Source organism: Falco cherrug, chromosome 1 (genome assembly GCF_023634085.1).
Source record: "Falco cherrug isolate bFalChe1 chromosome 1, bFalChe1.pri, whole genome shotgun sequence".
Classification (NCBI taxonomy): Eukaryota; Metazoa; Chordata; class Aves; order Falconiformes; family Falconidae; genus Falco; species Falco cherrug.
This window is the reverse complement of record NC_073697.1, coordinates 105381433-105403751: the sequence shown is the minus strand read 5'-3', so window position 1 is coordinate 105403751 and position 22319 is coordinate 105381433. Positions and strand designations below refer to the sequence as shown.

At 43.3% G+C, this 22319-nt stretch overlaps 1 protein-coding gene and 1 long non-coding RNA gene across 5 annotated transcripts in view; one reads left to right on the top strand and one right to left on the bottom strand.

The window, feature by feature from the left end:
• Positions 1 to 47: 47 nt before the first annotated feature.
• On the bottom strand, positions 48 to 13378 carry LOC106631223 (uncharacterized). 3 transcript variants are annotated; one of them, XR_008733011.1, is made up of 5 exons: positions 13168 to 13378; positions 12727 to 12917; positions 11455 to 11621; positions 9655 to 9706; positions 48 to 3729 (listed from the first exon to the last, which is right to left on the bottom strand). It is a non-coding gene; the product is annotated as an uncharacterized LOC106631223 (long non-coding RNA). The 3 variants fall into 3 exon arrangements; XR_008733013.1 differs by having other exon boundaries at positions 11509 to 11621; XR_008733015.1 differs by having other exon boundaries at positions 12727 to 12855.
• A 5771-nt stretch (positions 13379 to 19149) lies between these two features.
• The window catches only part of RABEP1 (rabaptin, RAB GTPase binding effector protein 1), a 49348-nt gene continuing 46178 nt past the window's right edge, over positions 19150 to 22319 (top strand). Inside the window, exons 1-2 of one of the 2 annotated variants that reach the window (XM_027806410.2) lie at positions 20550 to 20577; positions 20703 to 20772. Coding sequence is in view for 1 of the 2 variants with exons in the window: in XM_055714897.1 (XP_055570872.1) it covers positions 19297 to 19330 (34 nt within the window). In the remaining variant the exon portion in view is untranslated. Of the gene's footprint in view, positions 19331 to 20549; positions 20578 to 20702; positions 20773 to 22319 lie in introns of those variants that run through there. The other variant, XM_055714897.1, reaches the window with a different exon arrangement.

Genomic DNA, 22319 nt, shown 5'->3' with positions numbered 1-22319 from the left:
TCAATGGGATTCATTGTAGTGGTGTAACAATGATTGACTGTAGCAGCTCAAAATAAGTTACTTTTATTGTTGCTTTCAAGTCACAGAGAACATTTTCCAGTTATTTTCATATACTGTTTGAAGCACTTCTGCACCGTCATGTTCAAAATCAACAAACACACTGCTAGAGTTTAAAAGCCTCTTCATCCCAGTTGTGTTGTACTTCCCTGTTTTTTTTTCTCTTGGATCATTAATCTCTGTTTATTTGAAACAAAGGTACGCGAGGTGAAAGATTAAAAGAAGATCTTCAACAGTTCCAAGTTGTAAAATGAATGGCTACACAAACAGAACGTACTGAGCTAGACTTGTACTTCACACAACTACTATTTGAATGATACACTGGTTTGCTCAGGTTGGTACCAGGTACGTGGCACATGAAGTTGTGTGTGCACACAAACAGCCTGCACTGTTCTGTTCTGGGGTCACAGCATTTGCTGCCCCAGCTTCTTTTCGTGTCTGCTGGCTCCTATTCTGCCGTTAAAACTAAAGCTCCACTCAGTTCTGAGAGGAAAAGAGGGGGTGGTACTGAAAGAAAACAGTGAGAGGAAGGACACCAAGAAAGAAAAAAGCAAAATAAGCAGTAAGAGATGAAAAGAAAAGGTTGGAGGCAAATAGTGGGAGGTTGGCATTTCAACATCTACATTTTATTTATATGACTTTTGAAACAATCAGGCTTTATATGTTTGCAATCAGTGTCATAGGGTGGTCTATTGGAGGCAGTTATTGGAAAATTCACAGTCTAACTAGAGAACAAGTTTTTTACATGCTGCCTTAGATTATTTTTTCCTTGTTGCCAGCTGTGCAGTTGCTGGAGCCAATTTTTAAAATATACTGCCTTAATAAATTCAGTTTTTCCCAACAGCAACATTGTGATACGCGCTGGTAAAGACTGGTGTGAAACCCACCAAATATTTTATTTGGAATGTAAACCGGTGTTTGGGTGATTCCAGGGTTGAAAAGTCAATGAACTCTCCTATTCACCATCTTGCTTCATATAAAACATTAATCATGATCTTTAAACTCAAAAAAAAGGATGTGAATTAGTGGCATCTATACACCACAACTCATTATTCATTAGAGAAGAAAAACACACAAAACCAAAGACAGATCCCTAGACTTGACTTTATATCATCCAGAAAGGTCATAATATGTAATAAATGTGGAACATCATTCCTACAGTCTGGCCAAGAGATTAATTTCTGTTGCTGCTGCAGAACAGAGTAAATGCATAGACCCATGTAAAATTAATCCTTAGTACTGGAGAAGATACAGAGAAAGTATTTATTCAGAAGTATCATTTACTAATGATTTGTGAAAGAGGTCAACAGAGGCACCCACTCAGAAGAGGGGTACAAGAATGCCAGCTGCAGATGAATGTATGTTACACCTCTGCCCTTCAGAGCCTGCCTTGCCTGTGCGATCAGTAAGCCTGCAGAGCTTCAAACAATGCCACATCACAGTTTTACTCAGATTGGGGGTGCACAGTCCCATCTGTTTGCTTACAGCGATGTGGTTAGCAAGTGACTGTGCTACGGCTCTGACCATACTTCTGCTTGTGAGAGCAAAGAACTGCCTGGAGCGGTGTAAAGGAAACTGGGCACGTGAGCTAATTGGCCACAAGTCACAGGGAAGTCGGTCAGCAAGCCGCAGGCTTAACGAGGAGTAGAAACAATTTAGGAGCAGACGATAACAGAAAATTCGCAGCACAAATACTCTATTTTACTCTTCTGCACTGAGGACCTTACCGCCATGCTTGGAACTGTAAGATGGCTTTTTGGATGACCTTTTCAAGAAGTGAAAGGGAAGGCAGAGAACAAGTGAAGTCTCTCAGTTCCTCCAAACAAACGTGGCCTTCTCCAGGAGTCCTCAGTCCCTTAGAACGAACAGTTCACGCCCCCTTCTCATTCTGTCAGCACCCATGTAGCCCAAACCCCCACTCTGTACAAACTGCACACAAATTGGAAGTCTCCGAGTTTCCTGTCCCTTTCTGTTGTTCCTTGTCCCTACTGGAATTCAGTGGCTATTTGTTGCAGTGTTTTTTCTGTGATCACCTGCATTTTCAGGGTTTGGGGAACTGAGGCAGGAATCAGGGGCATAGAACACTTTAAATATTAATCAATTCAAATATATTCAGCCTCCACAGTGCAGAATATGAAGACTCCAGGATATGCCAACTGTGCAGTGAAAAAATAATCCGTTATTTAAATAGAAGTTATTCAGGTGCAATGTATTTTTTCACTTGGCATTGAGTACTGATAATCTTGACAGCTTACATCACATTTGCAATATGCAGAAATTATTTTCAAAGTTTTATTGCTGTATAGCTACAAAAAGGTTTATAGCTGTAGGTGAGCCCTACTGAAGGCCACATTCACTTCCCATGAAAGTAGTTGGTACATTATTGCTTTGAACAGTTGACCTGTCTGGACAAAGAGTCAGCATGGAAATTTGATAGGGAGCAGCCAGAATCAGAAGAATTCTGCAAAGCTAGGAATGCAGAATTTTAAGACTTTAGGGTCATATGTAGAAAGTTAATGGCTGCAGGTACCTTGCAGACTGGTGATTTAAGACATTTAAACTCTTCAATTATAAAATAGAGTTTGCTTGGGTTACCTCTTACAAGCTGTTTTCTGCACATGCAGAACATTATGAAACCAATAACTACTTGTGATGATGAAAACAGTTACAGGCACTGCAATCCAGATGCATGGCTTCCAGGGTAAAAAATCATACTTGTTTACAACCAAACTTTGGGAGTAGGAGCAAAACTGAATGAAATACATTTGGACCTTACCAAAAAAATGCAACTTTCCTTTCAAGTCATATATTTTGAAGGCCAGGCCTTTGCTCTCAGTTGCTCTCAGCAGTATTGTTCCAATGGACACAATAGACATAAGAAATCCTATGTTCCTATTTCTATTATTGCACTGCCAAGTGACTACAAGGAAGTCACGTAGACCGCCACATTTAAGAGTACCCATCCATGCTGTGTTTTTGCATGCTCGGTTTAAAATATGTAGGGTGCTGACATGGAGACACTTTATGAAGCAACTTCTAGAAGGCATCCAGGACCTTTTAAAATCTGATATTAAATGACTCAACTTTTCAACAGGAGTACCTTGCTCTGGAGGTCACTTGTGAGTACTTCCTCTTACCACTTCTCCAGAAGTCTTCACTGTGGTACAGCGAAGATTCCCCAAGAGATCAATTTGCCTTGTTAAGAAGTTGCCTCTCCCAAGATGCTAGAAAGCCTCTAACAGTAACTCACATAGCTTTACTCAGCGCTCTTCATGCACACGCAGACACTACTGCACTTGTGAATACAAGATACCATATGCTGCTACTCCAAAGCAGTTCAAGGGGTTAATTCCCATGTACGCAGCAGGCCCGTTGACAGCTCAGTTGTATATTTTTGCATTGATCCATCTTATGTTGTTTACCTGGGACAAGATTCCCCCTTGAGTGACTGAGGTTTACATAACTAGATACCTCGTAAAGGCACCTGCTTAGAATTTGCTGAGAATTCATCCTCAGAAAATCCGTCCTCTTCACAAACAATAGTATCCGGAAACCTCTTGCCTCTTGTTGTAATCACCAATCTGATGGAACTGGCTTTGTGCAAATGGTGTACAGGTTTGGCCACCCATGCTCAGAAAGTTACACTGAATCAGGAAAAGACCACCTGAATGGCTGAAGAAGAAAGAAACAATTGTATGAGAAGTGCTGGTTTTTTCACTTTAGCAACACAAGGAGAGAGGGCACTCGATGCTTGATTTCTGCAAATATACCACAAAGAAAGAAAAGTGACTGTGTTTACTTGGACATAAGATAATCAAGGCAATCATCAGAGCAGGGATGCTGGTGCTAAAAGGCTGGACCATTGTGACCAAGTTACACAAACCTAAATGTAAAGCATTCTTATCTGCTCCTTTTGCTCATTCTCCCCTCCCCAGCCCATGAACTCCAGAAGGAAATAATTTGACCTTGAATACAAGGTGACCTTTTTTTTTCACCTTAAAGAGAAAAAAAGCAGGAGAAACCTAATATTCCTGCTCATATTCTATTTCTGTATAATCTAACCTAAAAGACAGCTTTAGCATAACAATATATGTGAACAAACTAGTCATTAGTAACTCTAGTCTGGGAACTGAGGAAGGTTTCTAACAGAGTGGGACAAACCTACCTTGTTTCAGAATGGTGCTTAATTAATAGTTTGTGATAGAGTGTCACTGGTTTGTGATGAACACAACTGTGTGCAACCTGCTCTAGGTGAACCTGCTTTATCAGGGGGCTGGATTAGCTGATCTCCAAAAGTCCCTTCCAACCCTGACCATTTTGTGATTCCGTGACCTGATCCTTCCAGTCCCTTTCTTATGAAAACAAGAGGCTTACTTCTATTTTATTCATGGAGGTATTTTTTTATTTAGGTATTTTCTACAGAGGTGACAGTGAACCAGAACACCAATTTTAAAAACTTGGATTCTGACTCACACTCTCCAGCTGGAGATCAGTTAAAGACATAGGTTGTATTTATACAGATGCAAAGGAAGTAAAGCAATTTTGTCATCTGCTAATAGAAGAAAGGTAGCACAAATTTTCTCACATGAGTCTCACTTTAGAGAGTACTGTCTGAGGACTGGCACTGGGTTTTGCTTGCATAACTCTCAGACAGGAATTAAAAATGCCCTATGTTTTGCTGAGTTCCATTGTCTCTTCCTCCCTTTGTAAGGAAATGAAAGTCTGTTTCTCCACTAGTTCCATGAAATCTATCTGAATCCTGGTAACATGTCCCTGAGAATTTGCTCAGAGGGAGTAATAGACAAGGGTACACCCTCCATTGCTATGTTATTGTTCCATGAGCTCCAGACAAAAGCATTTATTGTGGTTTGGCAGCAACCATCTGTTCCTAAAACCCTGGGACTGCATTGTTCTTTACTTGTCAAAAGTTGATTTAGTACCTACAGGCACAGACTGCAGGGTTCATCTTGTTAGGAAGGATCTTCGAGCTTTCTAGACTGCTGGGGTCACCTCTCTCAGCCACTTAAGACCACCTGGAGGAGTCACACCAATGCTGACTCTGAAGACCAGGCCCTCAAAGAAGCAAAAGGTCTGCCCTGCAGTGAATATTCCAGGATTTTCATTCTGACCTAGGTTAAATGGTAATACTCCAGAAACTGAGCAACCAACTGCCAGGCCCACAATAATAACTCTGAATCATTAAATAAAGATACTTCTAAGGGGAAAATATTGTTAAGGCCCCAAAATTGTTTTGCTGTGTTTGGAATTCTAATAACGGTAGACAAGTTTGACTGGAACTCCTAATGATACAAAGATCTTGCAATCTTGCTTATCTATAGCTAAGATAATGTGCCTGAGACCTAAACAAAGTGGTTAGGAGGCCCTTCTTCTGCTTGGAGTGGTGTATCTTTACTTTTAAAGCAGATGATTAAAAGTAATATCTAATGAAAACTCCATCTGTTTTCCATTGAGCATAAACTTGGCTTTTCTTCCCCCCGAAGGTTGCATGAAGCTTTGCAGCACACAGTGCTGACACCTTCACAACGTAACAGGACAAGCCAACCCTTGATGCAGTTCCTTTGTCCAGGGAAGTTAAACATTGCATATATCTCAATATATTAACATAAAGCTGAACTTTTGGACCTTTAATTTCTTTCATATCCAGGAACTGGAGATAGATGTACAAATATGGTAGTGGTATAATAAATCTTAGGTCTCACAGACCTGCACAGGTCTGAGTCTGTGGACTGTAAAGGTTATTTTACAAAGCACTGGCAATAAAAGCTAAAATTTGCCACTCTGTGCTCTCTTCTCTACTTGGAAAAATGGGAATTTTTGTGTCCTGTTAAGACACAAGGTCTATGACACGAAGTTGGGCAGCTGTGATCCCTACAGACACTGCTACAGTTTTCTATAACTCAAACCACAGAAGCCAAACAGATACACGTGCAGTTTCCATTACTAAATCATTCATTTGCCAGTCCCAGAAAAACCTAGTAGTATTAGATACACAAATACTTTATGCTAACTGCTGCTGAAGCCCCATGTCTTCAGCCTTGTGTCTTAAGCATTTACCCAAGTCTAGATTTTCTATCCTCATAAAAGTGTCCTCCTCCCTTGCTCTCTGTACAGACATGGCTACCTACAATAATGGATTTTTTAGGAATTTTGTAACTTTGAGACTTCTCTCATTCTATCCGATGTGGCTGAAAATGGTCAATGGCTTAAGAAGGGACAGGTAAGATAAACAAGCTGACACAAACAGGTATACAATATATTCTTATAGCCAGGCTAACAAAGTTAAGTATGTAGGTGGAATAACGTGGCAAAAGGATCACTAACAGCACTTGTGTAGTGAGCAGGAATGTGTGTGTGCTTCTGTTTTGGTGATATGAACATATGCTATGTGGCTGTGGATTGCTTTTTGTTACATCGTTTGTTAAAGTTTAATATTAGAAAAAAAAAAAAAGTCAGGACATTCATCCCCAGCCATCTGCAGTTCCTGTTAGACTCTTGAGACTCCATCTGATTTCCTTTCTCTTTTACACCCAGGCACCACTGGCCAATATCCATCATCCTGCCAGTTAACAAAGACTTGGAAGCCTTTGGCATAAGTTCCAGCCTGTGTCTGGCTTCTTTTTGTCAGTCCTGGAAGGGGCCAGAAAACAGGAAAGATCCCTCCCGATGTCAATCTGCCAGGCACAGGGCAGATTCCTGGATGATGGCTGTCTGCCACACACCCCCTTGCAGACCCCTGGGACAGGGTGAGGCTCAGAGGAGGAAGGGGACTGATGTGGAAGGCGATGAATCTAGCTAGACTCCACTCCAGTTACCTTTGGCTGACAATATGTTTTCCTGGGGACCAGGATGAGCATTGTTCAGAAATCACTCACTTCTAAAGAATCTGAAGGCCTCTGCACCAGCGTCCAAGCATGGCTGCTGAGCACCAACCTGTGGGTCACCTCGTAAACTGGGTCCAGCTGACAAGGTCTCCTAAAGGAAAAGCTCCATGGCAAGAACAACCACAGCCCCAAAATTTGGGTTTAAAATTTCCATTGCCATCTTTCTTGGGACCTTTCAGAGATTCCAGCTCAGATTCAAGGGCTTAATCTGCCATTATCAAATATAATGAAGAAATCTGGCATTCTTTGCAACAGAAGGTGAGTGAGCCCTGATCTCTCCAGCTCTTGTTCTGTTCCCACAGGATAGCTTCTCTTTAACCATAAACAGATGCCACCTTTGACATTGGCACAAGTGAAGCTGAACATGTCAAATTTTGTCTGGTCTACTTACCTTCTTGCCTCATCTACTACTTTTACCTCTTGAATTACTGCTCCCCCCTCTTAATGCTTTTCATTTTTAAATTAATTGTTCATTTACATTAAGCAAACTAAACTAATCTTGCAGAAGATTAAAAAGACAGTGAAAGAGCCTTCCAGAACTGTCTTTCTTACAGGACTGTTCTCAAGATGTAAGCAGAAAATTGGATAAGTATCATTTTTCTCTACTCTTTCTAACTTAAAATCAAGGGGGTTTGAAAGAAGTAACCAATTTTTTTAAAGCTTTTTTCTTAAATCCTGCTGACATTTTGTAATAGTCATATAACCATTTCTTAACCTAGAGGAAGCAAAAGTTACATTTCCAATGTAATAAAATAAGCAGAGAGTTTGAACAGCTAGTAGGGTTATTAATCAGAGAGATGATGTTAGACAAGTTACACAAGTAAAATGAATAAAATCAAGATGAACTTTTTTTTGTCATTGAGAAGGATGTGAAAGAAAAGGTAGTTTTGCTGAAGGTGCAGAACCCTGACCCTTCACATGCAACTTTGAAGAAGCTTACAGCTTCCCAGGTCAAGCCTCAAACCCCCATCAAACCACATGAAGCCTTGACTGGATGTTATGAACATTTGAAAGATCAACATAGAAGAAACAGGGAAAGACTTCAGGCCTCTTACTTAGCACAAACAAGCTAAAAAGGTATGAATTCCTTGCTTTTTTCGTGGTATCCTTAATTTTCATATGACCCCCTTAGGCTGTGCAACAGATCATCCTCCTGCAGTCAGTGAACTGAGCCTGCTGCCAGCCTTCCTACCACGCTCCTCACTTGACCAGTTCCTCAAATTATCTGTGATTCACAGAAACTTTCTCTTTACTTAATGTGACATAACATGAAAAATGCATGAAGAATTTGCTCTAAACAGTTTAAGTATGAAAGGAATAAGTGAAGGGCTGGCTATGAAGACTAACTCCCGCCTCCTTTACTGGACTTGGCACAGCAGAGCCACGGGCTCAGTCTCAGTTTACTTAGATGGTGCAGAAAAGAACTGAGAAACCTAAGGGACATTTCTGGAACAAGAACAAACATGCATAAAATGACTGTGGAAATTAGAAGGTTTCTTCCTACCAAAAGAAGGAAAGTCTGGAGCAAATGCCCAGATAAAGTAGGAAACTGTGAGGATAGGAGAGGTGACAAGGAGGAAAGAGCATATTTTTGAATAGCACAATCCATTTATGAAAAAGGTTGGGAACTTGGCTCACTGCAGAAACAGAAGACTGGACTCTGCCACCCAAAAGCTCATTTTCAATTCTAGGTTTCCTTTCTTCCTTTCCAAACCAGAACGGGTGAGGTCTAATTCTAAAGGAAAAACAATCTGTTCTTTCTCTGCACTTGCCTGTGCAGACCTGTAAGTTAAAATGCATGTCACCTCCTTCCCATGCTCCAGCAAGGACAATAAAAAAAGAATGTAATCTCTTGTGTGGCCCATTACAAGTATATATTAATGATGTTTTAATTTGCATTCAACGTGGCAAAAAAAATCCTGTATTTCATACACCTTTACAAATAAAGCATATCTGACATGACTGATCACTAATAAAACAGAATAGAATCAAGCAGGTAATATACAAGGGTAAAATATTACAAGGTTGTTTCTTACCTTTTGCTTTTATAAGAAAATGAGATTCATGTTCATGTTTGTTTACATGAGTTGGCCGCAACTAACTCTGGAACTGATTCATAATTCCTACTCAAATTTTACATACTTGAGATATTTAAATCCTGCAAGTTTTGTGAAAGTGGATGGCCAAGTAGACAGATTATTCATCTGTCATTAAAGAAACAGGCTAAAATGAACTCAATGCCTAATAAACATCAGAGAATCCATGCTGAAACACAATCCGAGATATAAATCCACAGGAAAAAAGATTTTGCTGTTTGCAGAACTACTTGTATTGAATGATATCACAGAGAGATAACATCAGTATGACAGAATCTAATCACCACTCAACAAACATTTTGGAAACAAGTCAGAAACCACATCTGCTTCAACAGAACCAGAGCCTCATGTGACAGGAAGCTTATTAGAGACCCTGTCTCTCATTATTTTGTTTTTGCTTATAACTTCCCAGCATGAATATTCAATATTGCAAAATAAAGCAGTTTCCTTCACATACTGTCCGGAATGGAGAAAGAAATTGGGCCAGACATTCCAGATCCTGAAGAAATTGGTGCCTGTGGAGCTATGGATTTCTACCAGCAAAACATCTGGCAGAAAATAACATTAAACATGAATAACTTGCTTCTCTTTCCTCTCACCATTGGTGTCGGGCAAGAATGACTCCACTGAAGCTTGCTTGATGTATTAAGCCTGAAAACAAGACAAAAGAAAATCAGTCTTTTAAACATAGCAAGACATCTTAAAGCAGTGTAACTCAAAATGTCTTATTTCCTCAACAGCATAGAAAGTTACATTGTGAGACGTTTTTCTTGGTTACTGCACATAAAACAGTTGCTTCACAATATTCTGAATGCAACTTAGGAAAATTCCCATTTGATGCTCTTTCATGGCTTTGGTCATAGCTCCAGGAGTCAGAACCTCTGGCACAGGTAAATTTTGGTGCTTTGCAATACCACTCATCTGAAAATCTGCCCAGGAGTGGGGCCAAGTGTCCTAAGCCAGAGGGGTCATGGAAGCTCTGTGTGCTCAGTCCTTTTAGCTGAAACACTTCCTAAAGTGAAAAGAGTTGAACACCTCTAAATTAGGTGGTCCCTGTGCATCAGCCCTTGATTCACCTCTGCTGCCTCAGTTATTGAAGTGAAAGTCAGCCTGCCCTTCCTCACTGTGCCCAGCAGTGGTGTGTGTTTTGGAAGACTGGGGCTGTGGATCTCCTAAGTGTGGGCACTTCCATCTGTTGTATGGCATCATGACAACAGCTCCCATTGCCCCTTCTCACTCCTCAAATCTGCTGGAGTTTTTCTTGCACAGAAAGCAGGACTAGCAGTGGGATCGGGCAGTGCTGAGCAGTGGGGTACCATTCACTTCCCCTGGCAGGTGGGTCTTGCATGGATGTATCCACACAAGGTCCCTGTGGAGGGCAGAGACCTTTTATACAGGCAAAAGCTCTTCAACAGGGCTACACTCTGCAGACACATCAGGCAGTACCTTCCCTACGTCTCTGGATGACCACTCTTTCTTCTTTCTCCATCACCTCAAGGACAGATAAAAAGCCTTTCAGGGAGTGTCAGTATTGCCATTTCAACCCCATAGATGCCAAAGTGATTTTTATACTCTTTCTGCTCAACTAATTGCCAAGACCCAACAAAGGGACTTTAATGGGCTGCACCAGGCAATAAACCATCATCTATTGGCTCTAGAAACAAGGAAGGAAAAGAGGGAATGTAAAGCTGGAACAAAGCACAGACCCAGAGCAGGTCCAAATACTTGCAGAAACTGATTTATCCAAAGATTTGATACCAGATGTTTGATTCAGACAGCTTTAACAGAGCTCCATAGAACGTTAAATGCTTTTCATGTTTTCAGAATTCAAACCACTCCATCTGGGCACTTCTGCCACAGGGCACAAACAAAACACTGCTTAATATTAATCAAAGAAGTGAGTTCTGCTCTGCAAGTTCAATATAAAAAGAGTAAGAGCAAACATATGCTAAGTTGTTTCTGGGAACGATGAACACAACATAGGAGCTGTCTTGCATTACCGCATTTCTAAATTATGCCAGCCCAAAGTCTGATTTTAGGGAGGATACACTAGTGATATGTTACTACAAACATTGTGCTAAACTGGAGCACTCTGCATCTCTGATTATATATATATACATATACACACACACACACTGTTCATAATATACCAAACATTCCTGTTTCTTTGTTTACCTACAGTTTCCATAGACTGTTGCACAACTACTAGTCCATGGAAAAGTTGCATGCTTTTTCTTGGACATCTATTTGGGTATTGCTTCTTTGCAAATAATATTAATTTTTGCCTGCGCCCATCTTTAGCTTCATGGACTCCTTGCTCTCCTATTAATTCCTTCTCTCTAGCCAACCAAAAGCCTGTAGCCATATATAATAAGAATGACTATTTATTGCATGCTTACAGTGCAAAATTTTTTTCCAAATCATTTTCCTTCTTGAAAGCCAGGACTACCTACATTTGTCAAGCAATACAAAGCTGTTGGCTCTGGGCAGCGGCAACTCAAGTCACTTCTTCCTTATTTTCTTGGTCACCAGTGCAACTTCCTAGCCTCTTTTTGCTGATTCCATTCTGCAAAGGAAGGATTACAGGATAAGGATCTGGCCCCATTTTCTCTCCCTGCCATAGCTCCTTCCCTTTTTCTTGACCAGCCCCATATATTGCCACTTCCATTTCTTCCTGCTTGTGCCTTCTGCTCTCTCAGTCATCAATAACTCCAACTCAGAACAGTTCTTCTTTGAAAGAGGTGATCCTCCAGATTGTCTCATGTCTTCCTGAAAGCTCGACAACTTTGCCTTAGAATTCCTTCTATAATTGACTGTAGCCTTTTTATTTAGATCACCATGCACCCCACCAGGCGTAGCTTGACTATGAGATGTGCAGAGACGCCTCTGTGTCAGCGCCATGGAGTTTTCGTGTATTTGCTCTGATTAGACACTGGATGGTGCTCTTTGCACTGTCATGCCAGCAAAACTACCTCCACAGCAATCCTTCTCATGAGAATTGCAAAAATTCCCCAGGGTCAGCTACACTTACATGTTTTAAGTCTCTTAAGTCCTGTGGGAAGCATGTTTTGACTACACAGAATGTAGCTGAAGCTGCAGTGGAAGAAGCTCAGCTAGGTAAGGACAAATGCCAAATAAAATGTCACTGCCTGTTACATGCAAATCCACCGAGTAGTAGCTTTCACATTCCTCCTCAAATATTTTATTTGCTAATTGGTTCCTTATCAAAGTTCCCCATAGCAACAAGGGAGATGTAAGTGGCATAAAGTGGGCTGAATGACATTATGTCTGCATGTAAATGTAACTCGGATTGTGCACCGAGGAGATGATCTGAAGGAGGTTAACATCCTAATGTGAAACCTCCTGTGGTCTCAGAGGAGAAGGGAGCTTCTTAATGCTGCATGAATAGTTAAAGAGTAAGGCAGGAAAGCACACGTCACCAGCAAACATTTTTAAGAGAATCATGCTCAGGTTCTCTAGAAAATGAGTTCGTTTGATCTTTTTACCTGCTAAGAAATTCTCATTTTACAACAGATGTTTGTCTTCAGCTATTTTTCAAAGAAGGTCAGAAACTTTTTGATATTTTTAAAGGTGTGATGAATAAACAAAGGAATGTACTTTATGGCAAAAAAAAGCTGTAGGGAGGTAAAAGATAAACATTCATATTTTACCCCTTCTGTTGCTGACTTCTGTGCATTGCCAGGCAAGCCAGGCTATCTCTCTGGGTCTTCCCAGCTGTAAATCTGTGATAATTTCTTCTCTTCTGGTTCTACTAAAAGGCTCTTTCTCCAGTCAAGGTGCTATTAGAAGTACAAAATATTTTGTGTGTCGGCATGTAAGAGCTATCACTGGAAAAGGCACTCTAGTAAAATAAAGAGGAAAATAGAGAGACCACTGTAACACCTAAGAGAAATCAGGGAAAACAGGGTTTAAAAGGATTCATAAGGATGAGATGGTGTTGATGAGAAACAGCTGGACTAGCTGGGTGTACTCACTGACCTAAGATGTGAGATTTAAACTGGTATTAACAACTATTTGGGTTGGTCCACCTCTTGACATACAGGCATAAGCAGAGCCTCAGAAAAGGCTCAGGAATCACTGAAGAGTCCCACCTGGTGGAAGGCCTCGAGCTATGCTTTTGGTGCTTCCAGCAGGGTTAATCTGTTCAGAAGGGCAAGCTTGTTCAGCTGGAGGATTCCCAAGGATCTGGTGATCCACTGAAATCCTTATGGCATCTTCTTCAGCTGCCTTGTCCATCGTTTACACAAAGACGGCTCAGTCTTCTTGGGTATCATGTTCTTCTAAATATCTCCAAAGACAGTTCTAAAAGAGACATACTGAGAGTTCACAGTGGTTGGATTAATAAAACACTCCACAATGAGCACTGCTGTTGAAGTCTTAACATGGAAATCTTTTGGCTACACCATTTAATACGACACACATGGGACAACTGAATTTTATGGTACTTGCAAAACTCCCTCCTTCTCTTGGCAAGTGGGCATTGCAACCATTAGAATTTATGGGATATCTGATCTGCTTGTGCCTCAGGGGAAGAAAATGGGATTAATGGCCCAATCCTGCAGATCTGACATGACTCATCTTATCGTTAATGAACTGGCCTTCTCAAGATTAGCAAACTGAATGCATGAGATGCTCCTGCTAACATACTCTTTCGTTTTGAAAATTACTACATGTAATATTACATGCAAAATAGCCTCAGAAAGCAGAATCCCCTGTTGTCCTTTCAGGCTTTATAAAGAAACATACAATCTCACGAACAGCGCAAAAACCGAGTGAGTTCTCTCTGGGGTCCCACTACCCTTGTCCCTGCTGCTGGATCATATCGGGCTTTGCTGGGTGAGGTCTGATGAATATGTGGTGACTGACATGGGCCTTGCTGGTGCCTCCTCTCTTCTATTATAAAATCCTGCTACAATAACAGAGCTGGCAGGAGGGACTGTGCATGTCCACACTTCAACTACTGCAATACGAAGTACAGCATCTCTACTTAAATCAGTGGTGAAGGCAGATTTGGACTAAGGCTAAACACTGCATGGCTAAGCACAATCCTGCACTCCACTCTGCACTTCCCTGCAACAGTTATCTCTAACACAAAGGCAGAGCAGGCTATAGGGTGCTAGCAGTTTAAACCACTGTGGGAAGTTTTGCCAGTATATTTGCTGAATCCCTTTGCATCCTGCTCTGTGTGTCTGTAGACAGGTGCAGATAATTTCATTAATACAGGTATAGTGAACCTGAATGGATTATGGCATATTTTTAGATCTTCCAGTGAAGGAGTGTGTTAAGTACAAAGCAGTGTTGGTTTTGTGCTGCCCTGCAATGACAATTCTAATGAACTATTGCTGAGCAAGGTTACCCAAAGACTATGCTCTTAATGTGTCCTTTGTTACGCAGACAGAACGAGTTTCTGATTTCTTGGTTATTTTGCAGTAAGAAAAATTGTTTAGGTTCATGGTACATCACAACATTCAGTGAGCTTGCCCCTTGGGAACTCAGAGAGCTTTCAAACCTTAATATAGACATCTTTCAAATGGATCATTAATGTGCATATATCTAGATTTAAGGCCAATGCAAGCACTTCAGGTTTTGCCTGCCAGATTTTAATTTTTGGCTTCATTTGCTTCCCATATATTCAAAGAACTGTACCACATGGAAACCTTTAAACAATAGATGGGATAACATAATTTTTCAATTGCTCTTGAAAAGGTTTTTAACCACATAAACTATTCCAGGGTTCGCTAAGAAGTTACCATTGCAAATAATGTAATTGTTCCAGACCAAATTCCTTGCATTCCAGAATAACTTTTGAAGCAAAGAGCATGACTGGTTTGGGATTTTTAACCAACCTCTTTATGGTAATACTTAGACCAATGTAAATTTTCTCCAAAAGCTTTGCATTAAAAAGAAAGGACCAAAGCCTACAAACACTCATATCTGCAGAACCTAATGCTAACAATGCATCAATCTCAACAAAAGGAAAATAAACATTCAAACATTAGGAAACTCTGAACACTTTTTTTTATTTTAAACAAGTAAAAAAGTGAGAAAAACAGTAGACAAACTCTGGCTAACCTAGAAACATATAAAGTGCAAGCAATAAATTCTTTCCTCCTCTTTTGCTGGAAGGACAAGACCTTAACTTGCCTTTTGAATGAACCCAAGGCTTGTTGTCATGAGCAGCTGAGTCCCTCCTTAAAGATGCGTGCAACTTCTGTTTCCCTGGGCTTCACCTGGAGTTAAGAACACACAATTTTTTCTGGTCATATGTTTACTCTCCACATTCAAACAATTCTTGCTGCATTCATGTAAAGACAATGTCATTTTGTGGTTTGTCCAATGAAGGAGACTGTTACCAGAATCTTCACTGCATAACACCTACAGGTAGAGTCATCTGGGATAGATGAGCTGTTGCTCTTGAAACTAGTTCTCCTACCTGCTCAGGCAGAGGGTCCTCAATGCTGCAGTTTTCTTCCCCTACGAGCGCAGCGGAATCTAGTCTTAGCAACCCACAAAGCCACTTCCCAAATCTACCTTGTTACTCAGCTTTCCTGGATGAATTGAATTAAACAGTGGGTGGTTTATGAGATGAACTACACCGGGGAGCAGTGCCTGTAATTCACTGCATACTCTTACCATACAGGGCACAATGGAATCAAACTTCTCTGCGGCCAGTAGGCCAGTAAAGCAGCATAAATGGGAAACAGCACACTTCAGAGGGTCTTTTTGATCTTCATTTTGATTCTGTGCTACAGGCCAGCTTATTTCCCACACAACAGCCTGCTTCCACTGAATTCACACCAGATGTAGGCCTTGCGAGTCCAGAACTTTAGTTTATCTTTCTAAAACCTGTTTTTTCTTAGAATCGGCTTAGCTGTCATATAAAACAATAGTGTCTTGTACCATTCAAAACTAAAGGAATTAGCTCTGTATTTTATCAGCCTCACTCCCTATGAATACAAAGCTTTTGTGATCATACTCTTCATTGGGCTGATCCCAGCCCTGGCCCCCTGATCCCTCACAGCAGAGGACTGGCTGGAGTGTGCAGTGCCATTCCCCAAAGCCGTGTACTTTGTGGCAAGTGGTAGTACAATGTATGTAACTGGGTCTTGTCTTGCTGTGGAGTTGGAATGCAGCCAGGGTAACTCAACCAGACCTAGGATCTGGGACTAGTGTCACAGACAAAGGCAGTGATCATCACATTCTTCAAAGCCTAATAGATGCTTCAGTTGAGGTTAAAGTGCCCCAATTAAATAAAAAAAAAAAAAAAAAGGCAAAGCCACACAAAGAGAAAAATCTTTCTACATATTAAAAAAAAAAGTAGGAAAAGTTTCATTTGGGACTTGAGCATTCATAAGCACTGAAGTCAATCAACCACAGGCCAGATCTATTAGGAAAACAAATGTAATTAGCTCTTTTGCTACTTGTTTGTTTTCCTCAGGCAAAAAGAAAAGACTTCTCTCCTAGATGTGTTATGTAAATTACTTAACTATGCTCTTTGCAACCAACCAGCCACAGTCCCCCTCAGTTTACTTCTGGTCTCCAGACAGCCACCGAGTGTACACACTCACCGCTTGTCACCGGATGTTACTGTTTAAACAAAAGCTGCGAACTTACCTTTTTCAGGCAGAGTGCAAAGTGACAGCTAGTCCTGCAGCTTGTACTAACACCGCTCACGCTCTCAAGGAAGATGCATTTTCCATTAACTTGTCTCTGCTGCTTGTGGTACTAATGCTGAAAACACCCATGTTAGATGTTTAGGCCAAATAAATTTGATAAAAATTCATGGGATTCTAGGAGCGTTATTATTTCTGCAGAAGCTTGTTCCAGAAATAGTCTCTGCCCACCTGCAGCTCTCTAGATCTGATCTATGCCTCACTGATTCATTAATACTGCACTTGTCTAACATTTACAGCATGGGGACTGAAATTCAGGACTTTTAGTCTCTGCTGGTTCTGCTACTCCAATAGATCTGTTACCATGCCTGCAAACCGCTGTTAAAACCTTGCTTACCTCTTTTCAGGTTTAGCTGAATCATGTTGGAAAATCCTTTGAGATCAAGGCTATAAGAACTACAAGTGATTAGAATTAAAAGGGACATTTTGGGAGGCACAGAGGAAGCTACCCAATCGTTCCAAGTTACAAGACATTGCGACTAGATACTATATAAACTGTTGCCTCTGTCAAGTCCAATTTCCGTCCAGAAAAAGAAGGAAAGATTAAGTAAGAGCCATACATATAAAGCTAGTACAGTTTTGGATTGGAGAAGAAGAAAAAAAAAAAAGTACAAGCCCCTTTAGAGTTTTTCTATTCTTCAAACTACTGTATAAACCCCATCTAATATGTAAGCTCAGGAGTTCTAAGAAAGATTTTGAAATGTTGCAATTCCAATAGTCAATATTTTCTCTATGGAAGGGATATGATATTCATGTCTTAATAAGCGCTTGTAGGTATGACAAGGTATCAGGCTTGCTGTTTGCAGGAACGACGCGTAAGAGTTTGATCCCAGACCAACCAAAACGTGTGGGAGTTTTGCCTTGACACGAACAAGATGAAAGCGGCTGCTAATAGGGGTGGTGTGGGGCATCCATGTGAACACGCACAAGGACAGTTTCACGAGCTCATTTTCCAGTTAGGGCTAGATTTCCAAAAGGATTTATGTGTTGAATGCTTGTACTATGCAGCTACTTCTAAAAGAGCCTGAGCAGGAGCTAAGAAAATTATAAATGTACTGCAAGTGATGGATGCTAAGCCCTTTGATCACTTTGTCACTAAGGCAGCAGTTCTGTGAGCTATTGGCAGTTCTGGGTGCTCCAAATACCCGTGAAAAGTCAGTCCTACATGTCTCAAATCGGGAGCACCGAGAAGTTAAGTTTAAGCCTGTTTTTTACAACAGCAAAGACTGAGAAGATCTACCTGAACTAATCAAAATGGGCAAAACATAAAGGCATAATTTTCCAAGACTCCCTATTTTGAGTCTGTATTTGGTTTAACTGAGCCAAAAATCTAACATGAAATGCAGAACCCCATACCTTCCCACATTGTGTATTTTGATAGCGAGGCCTGAACTGTGGCAACAAGTGAGATTTAGTGTAAAACTGACTGATTTTTAGGGTACACAAGACGTAAGAAAGGCTAGCCGTAACAGATCCTGCCCGACGGGGCTGGGTACCTTCCTCTCCACTCCAACTCTGCTTTCTGTGGTTTTACAGGTGCTCGAAGGCTGTAAATCGACATTTTATTGGTAAAAACCTGAAGTTTAGACACTGTCTCCCGGTTAGGCAGAAGGATCAATACTGTCCTCCATGACCTGGCAGCAGCGCCCCATGGGTGGCGGGGTCAGGCCCCACAGGTGGCTGGGTCCCCACAGGGGGCTGGGGTCCCACGGGTGGTGGTGGCAGGGAGCCCCACGGGTGGCGGGGATGGGGTCCCACGGGTGGCAGGGATGGGGTCCCACGGGTGGCAGGGATGGGTCCCCACGGGTGGCAGGGATGGGTCCCCACGGGTGGCAGGCTCTGGCCCCACGGGTGCCGGGGCTCCTTCTGCCACCCCCCCCGGGCACACCCGCGCCCCTCCCGCATCACCAGGGGACAGCCTTGGTGCCGCTTGTGCCCACGCCCTGGATAATAAACACTAACCACACTTCCAGGCTCCCCTGACCAGCAACGCCAGGGACGCCTCCCGGGCGCGGGGAAGGGCCTTGCTGCGGCCCGGGAGGCCGAGGCCCTGGGCACAAGCCGGGCGGGGAGGGCCGGCCCCCACGACCGGGCCCTGGGGCGGGCTGGGGCCGGCGGGACCCCGGTCGGGCGCCTTCAGCCCCCGCCAGCCCGCCCCGGCCCTGCCCTCCACGGGCGGAGGCTCCGGCCCCGCTCCCGCCGGGACGGGCTCTGCCTCCCCGCTCGGCCGCTGCGTGACAAAGCGCCTCAGCGCGGAGGCGGCCGGCCCGGGAGCAGCCACCCTGCCCCTTCCCCCGCCGCCCCGGCCCTCCCAGCCCCGGTGGCGGCAGCCGGTCCCGTGGTCTCACCGTGGGCGCCTGCGCGACGCTCCTCCTCCTCCTCCTCCTCCCGCCGGCGGCGGCCGCTGTCAGGATGAGGCGGAGGAGGCGGAGGTCCGGGCCGCCAGCTCCCGTCTCTCGCCGGGGCCCCCTGGCGTAGCGGTTCCCGCTCCGACGCCGCGGCTGGAGGCGGAGGAGGCCGCGGCGGCACCGCCCGCCCGCCGGAGCCATGGCCCAGCCCGGCCCGAGTCCTCCGACGGACGGTAAAGGGGGAGGCGGCCTCGCTCCGCCGAGCCGGCTGGCCGCGGCCTGCCCAGCCCTTGGCTCGCCTGTGGAGCCGCGCCGGCCGGGGGGGCAGCGGCCTGGGCGAGGCGGCCTTGCCGGGCCGCGGCGATGGGTGGTGACGGCGACGGGGGGGTGGTATCGGCGGGACGGGGTGCGCGGGGCGGCAGGGGGGACACCCGCGGGTTGGCGGCCTGCGGGGCCAGGGGGGCGGCGCGGCCGGGGGGGCGGCCGCCGTGTGAGGGAAGGGAGGGCGGGGAAGGGCCCGGCGGGGCGAAGGGGGCCGCAGGTGCGGTTCGCCCGTAGATGCGCTCGGTGTGGAGCAAGGGCGGCTCCCCAGCGTGCCCAGCGGGGAGGATGGTGCTTCGGAGCCGGGAAGGGGCTCCGGGGCAGGGGAGGCCTCCCCGCCCGGGGCAGGGGGCCGGGGGCCGGGCGGGGCTGGCCGTGCCCGCGGAGGCGCTGATGGCCCGGGTGGGACTTGGTCACCGCCGCGGCAGGTGGCGTCGGGCTGGAGCGGTGGGAGGGCGCCTCGGCAGGCCGGGGCCGGGAGCCGGGGCCTGGCAGCGGCTCCTGTGCTGGGGAGGACAAAGGAGGCGACAGCTCTGCTCTCACGATGGCACTTACCCCTGCGGCAGGCAGCGGGGCTCGCCCTGAAGCGTTTTGCAAAGGTCACTTGTTTCTGCTTTGGGAGGAATTACAGACAAGGAATTACGATTTATTTGTCACCCCCACCCCCCCTTGGAATAGCTTACAGGCCTGTGTGCGTCAGGAGAGCTGTAGGTAACAGTAGCTTGGGCGATGGGGGGGAAGGGGGGAAAGAGCAAGAAATGGAAGCTGAGCCTGGTCATAACGTAGAAATCGGAGGACTAGAGAGATGTGCACAGCCTCGAAGGGTAGGTGCTTACCCAGCCATGGGGCTATGCCAGAGCGCTCTTTTTTTAGAGAGCAGATGAGTTTCCCTGGGAAAACGCTCTGTTAGAAAAGGGCAATGATATATTCTTAATTATGCGTATCTAGGGAATTGTGTAGGCTTTTTTTTTTTTGTGGAGTTCTGTGAGAAAGCGCTTATCCTGAGGGATTTCAGTATTTCAGTCTACCTTTTAAAAGTTTTAATGATGAAGGTGTTTAGATTGTGGAGGTTTTTTCCTACATTAAGGTCAATGATTGCATGCTCGTTCTTCTAGAGCACTAAGGAGAAGGTGAATTTCCTTGCTGTCCTGCTTGTAAGGTCAGTGTTGGTATGGGTTGCTTTTGTGTACTTTCTGGTGAATAACCATTGTTTATTGTTCTTTAGCTTGTTCTTCTGAGAGCTACAGAACAACTTCCAACAAATTTTCTTCCTGGCTCTTGCAGACTGGCTGACTGCAGGTGTGCACTGGAACTGTGCGTTGTGCAAATGTTTGCTGCCTCTTGACCAGGAAAGGTAGTTCTTTATTAGTAGTATATTAGAAGTTACAAGTCAGGTAGATATTATTTTTTTTTGGTGGTTGTTGTTTGAAAAGAAGGCAAAAAGGTGCAAGGAAAATTTAGTAATTTGATAGGTTGATGAAGTCTTTCTTGTAGGAGGTACAGATTGCTGTCTTTCTCATGCTTTCTAGCTGTGGGAAGATGAGGATGCTGTAAAGAAGGCACATGGTGGGGGGAAACTGGCTGTAAGTTGCATGGATTCTGAAAGTAGTAGCTGTGTTCTTACACTAAAGAATTAGAGCTCCTAAAATGGCTCCTCTCCCCCATCCTCCTTTGGCAGTCACAGGAGCGGTTTGGGTTTTTTTTATCCGCTTTGGTTACTATACTGTTGTCCTTGTATGTGTTGGTTTTATTTTTAAGTAACTTGGCAAAAGTATGCCTTGAAACTTCTCTGTTCTATTTTAATGTGGAGAAAATATTGAAGAAAGGAATTATTTAGTATTTTTAGCTGTTTGCACAGAATTTATTGCTTGAAGGAGTAGTATAACCTCTGATTTAAGATTGTGTGACAAAATAGAACTGGATTAGTATGTTCCCCTAAGGAAAAACAGTGGCTTTTTATGATTACTTATATTGATTATAAATACCATATGCATTCTTTATTTGTGCAAGACACATCAACTATGATTCTTTTGTTGAAAGCAAGTATAAAAGAAATACTGTTTCTACTGCAGTAGAAAAAACATAAATAGAACAACACAAGAGGAATAGCATATAGAATGTATATTCTATTGTGATGCCCATACTGAAATGAAAATGGGCCCAAGAAGAGGGAAGGGAATAGCACAAAGAAATAGGAAAAGAATGGACATCAGGTCCTACCCTGTTTTTGTACTTTGGCTTAGTATAGATGTTAATAACCCTCTAATTCTTTTGTGTAGGGTAATAGAGTTTCCATATGATAACAATCGCAGAAAGGGTAAGTGCAGAGTCCTTTGGCTGCTGGTGTGCACTGTGCTGTGAACTGTTAGCTAATGATGTCAACCTGTGTTGCAAGTAGGTGTGTGCTTCTTATTGATTGTGGTCAGGGTGCTTTTCTGTGAGATTTTAATTGATGTGCGTTGTCTAGATTACATGACTGGAACAGTAATGCCATATTTTTCAAAATATTTTTATTTTTTAAGGTGGTATGCTCTCAGCCTCCCTGGGTATAATTTGGATCTGGATGCTTACCATCTCTGAAAATAAGGTTACCAAACAAAATATTATGGCATAGTTTTTCCCTATCAAAATGCTCAGGCTTTAGTATTATTCCCCTTCTGATGTCTGGAAAATGCTACAATGAAGACACTGCAGTTACATAAAACACTAATTCTTCAAGACTAAAATTAATTACAATGATATGCAAATTATTAAACTCTTCTTACTGCACTAGTAAACCTAAGCCATTAGTACAGACTGATAATTAGCACATCCGCTGATATTGTTCTGTGATAAAAGAAGCTGTTAATGGCACAGGCCATCAAATATTTTAATAAGAATTTGCCAGCAGAAAGAATTTGT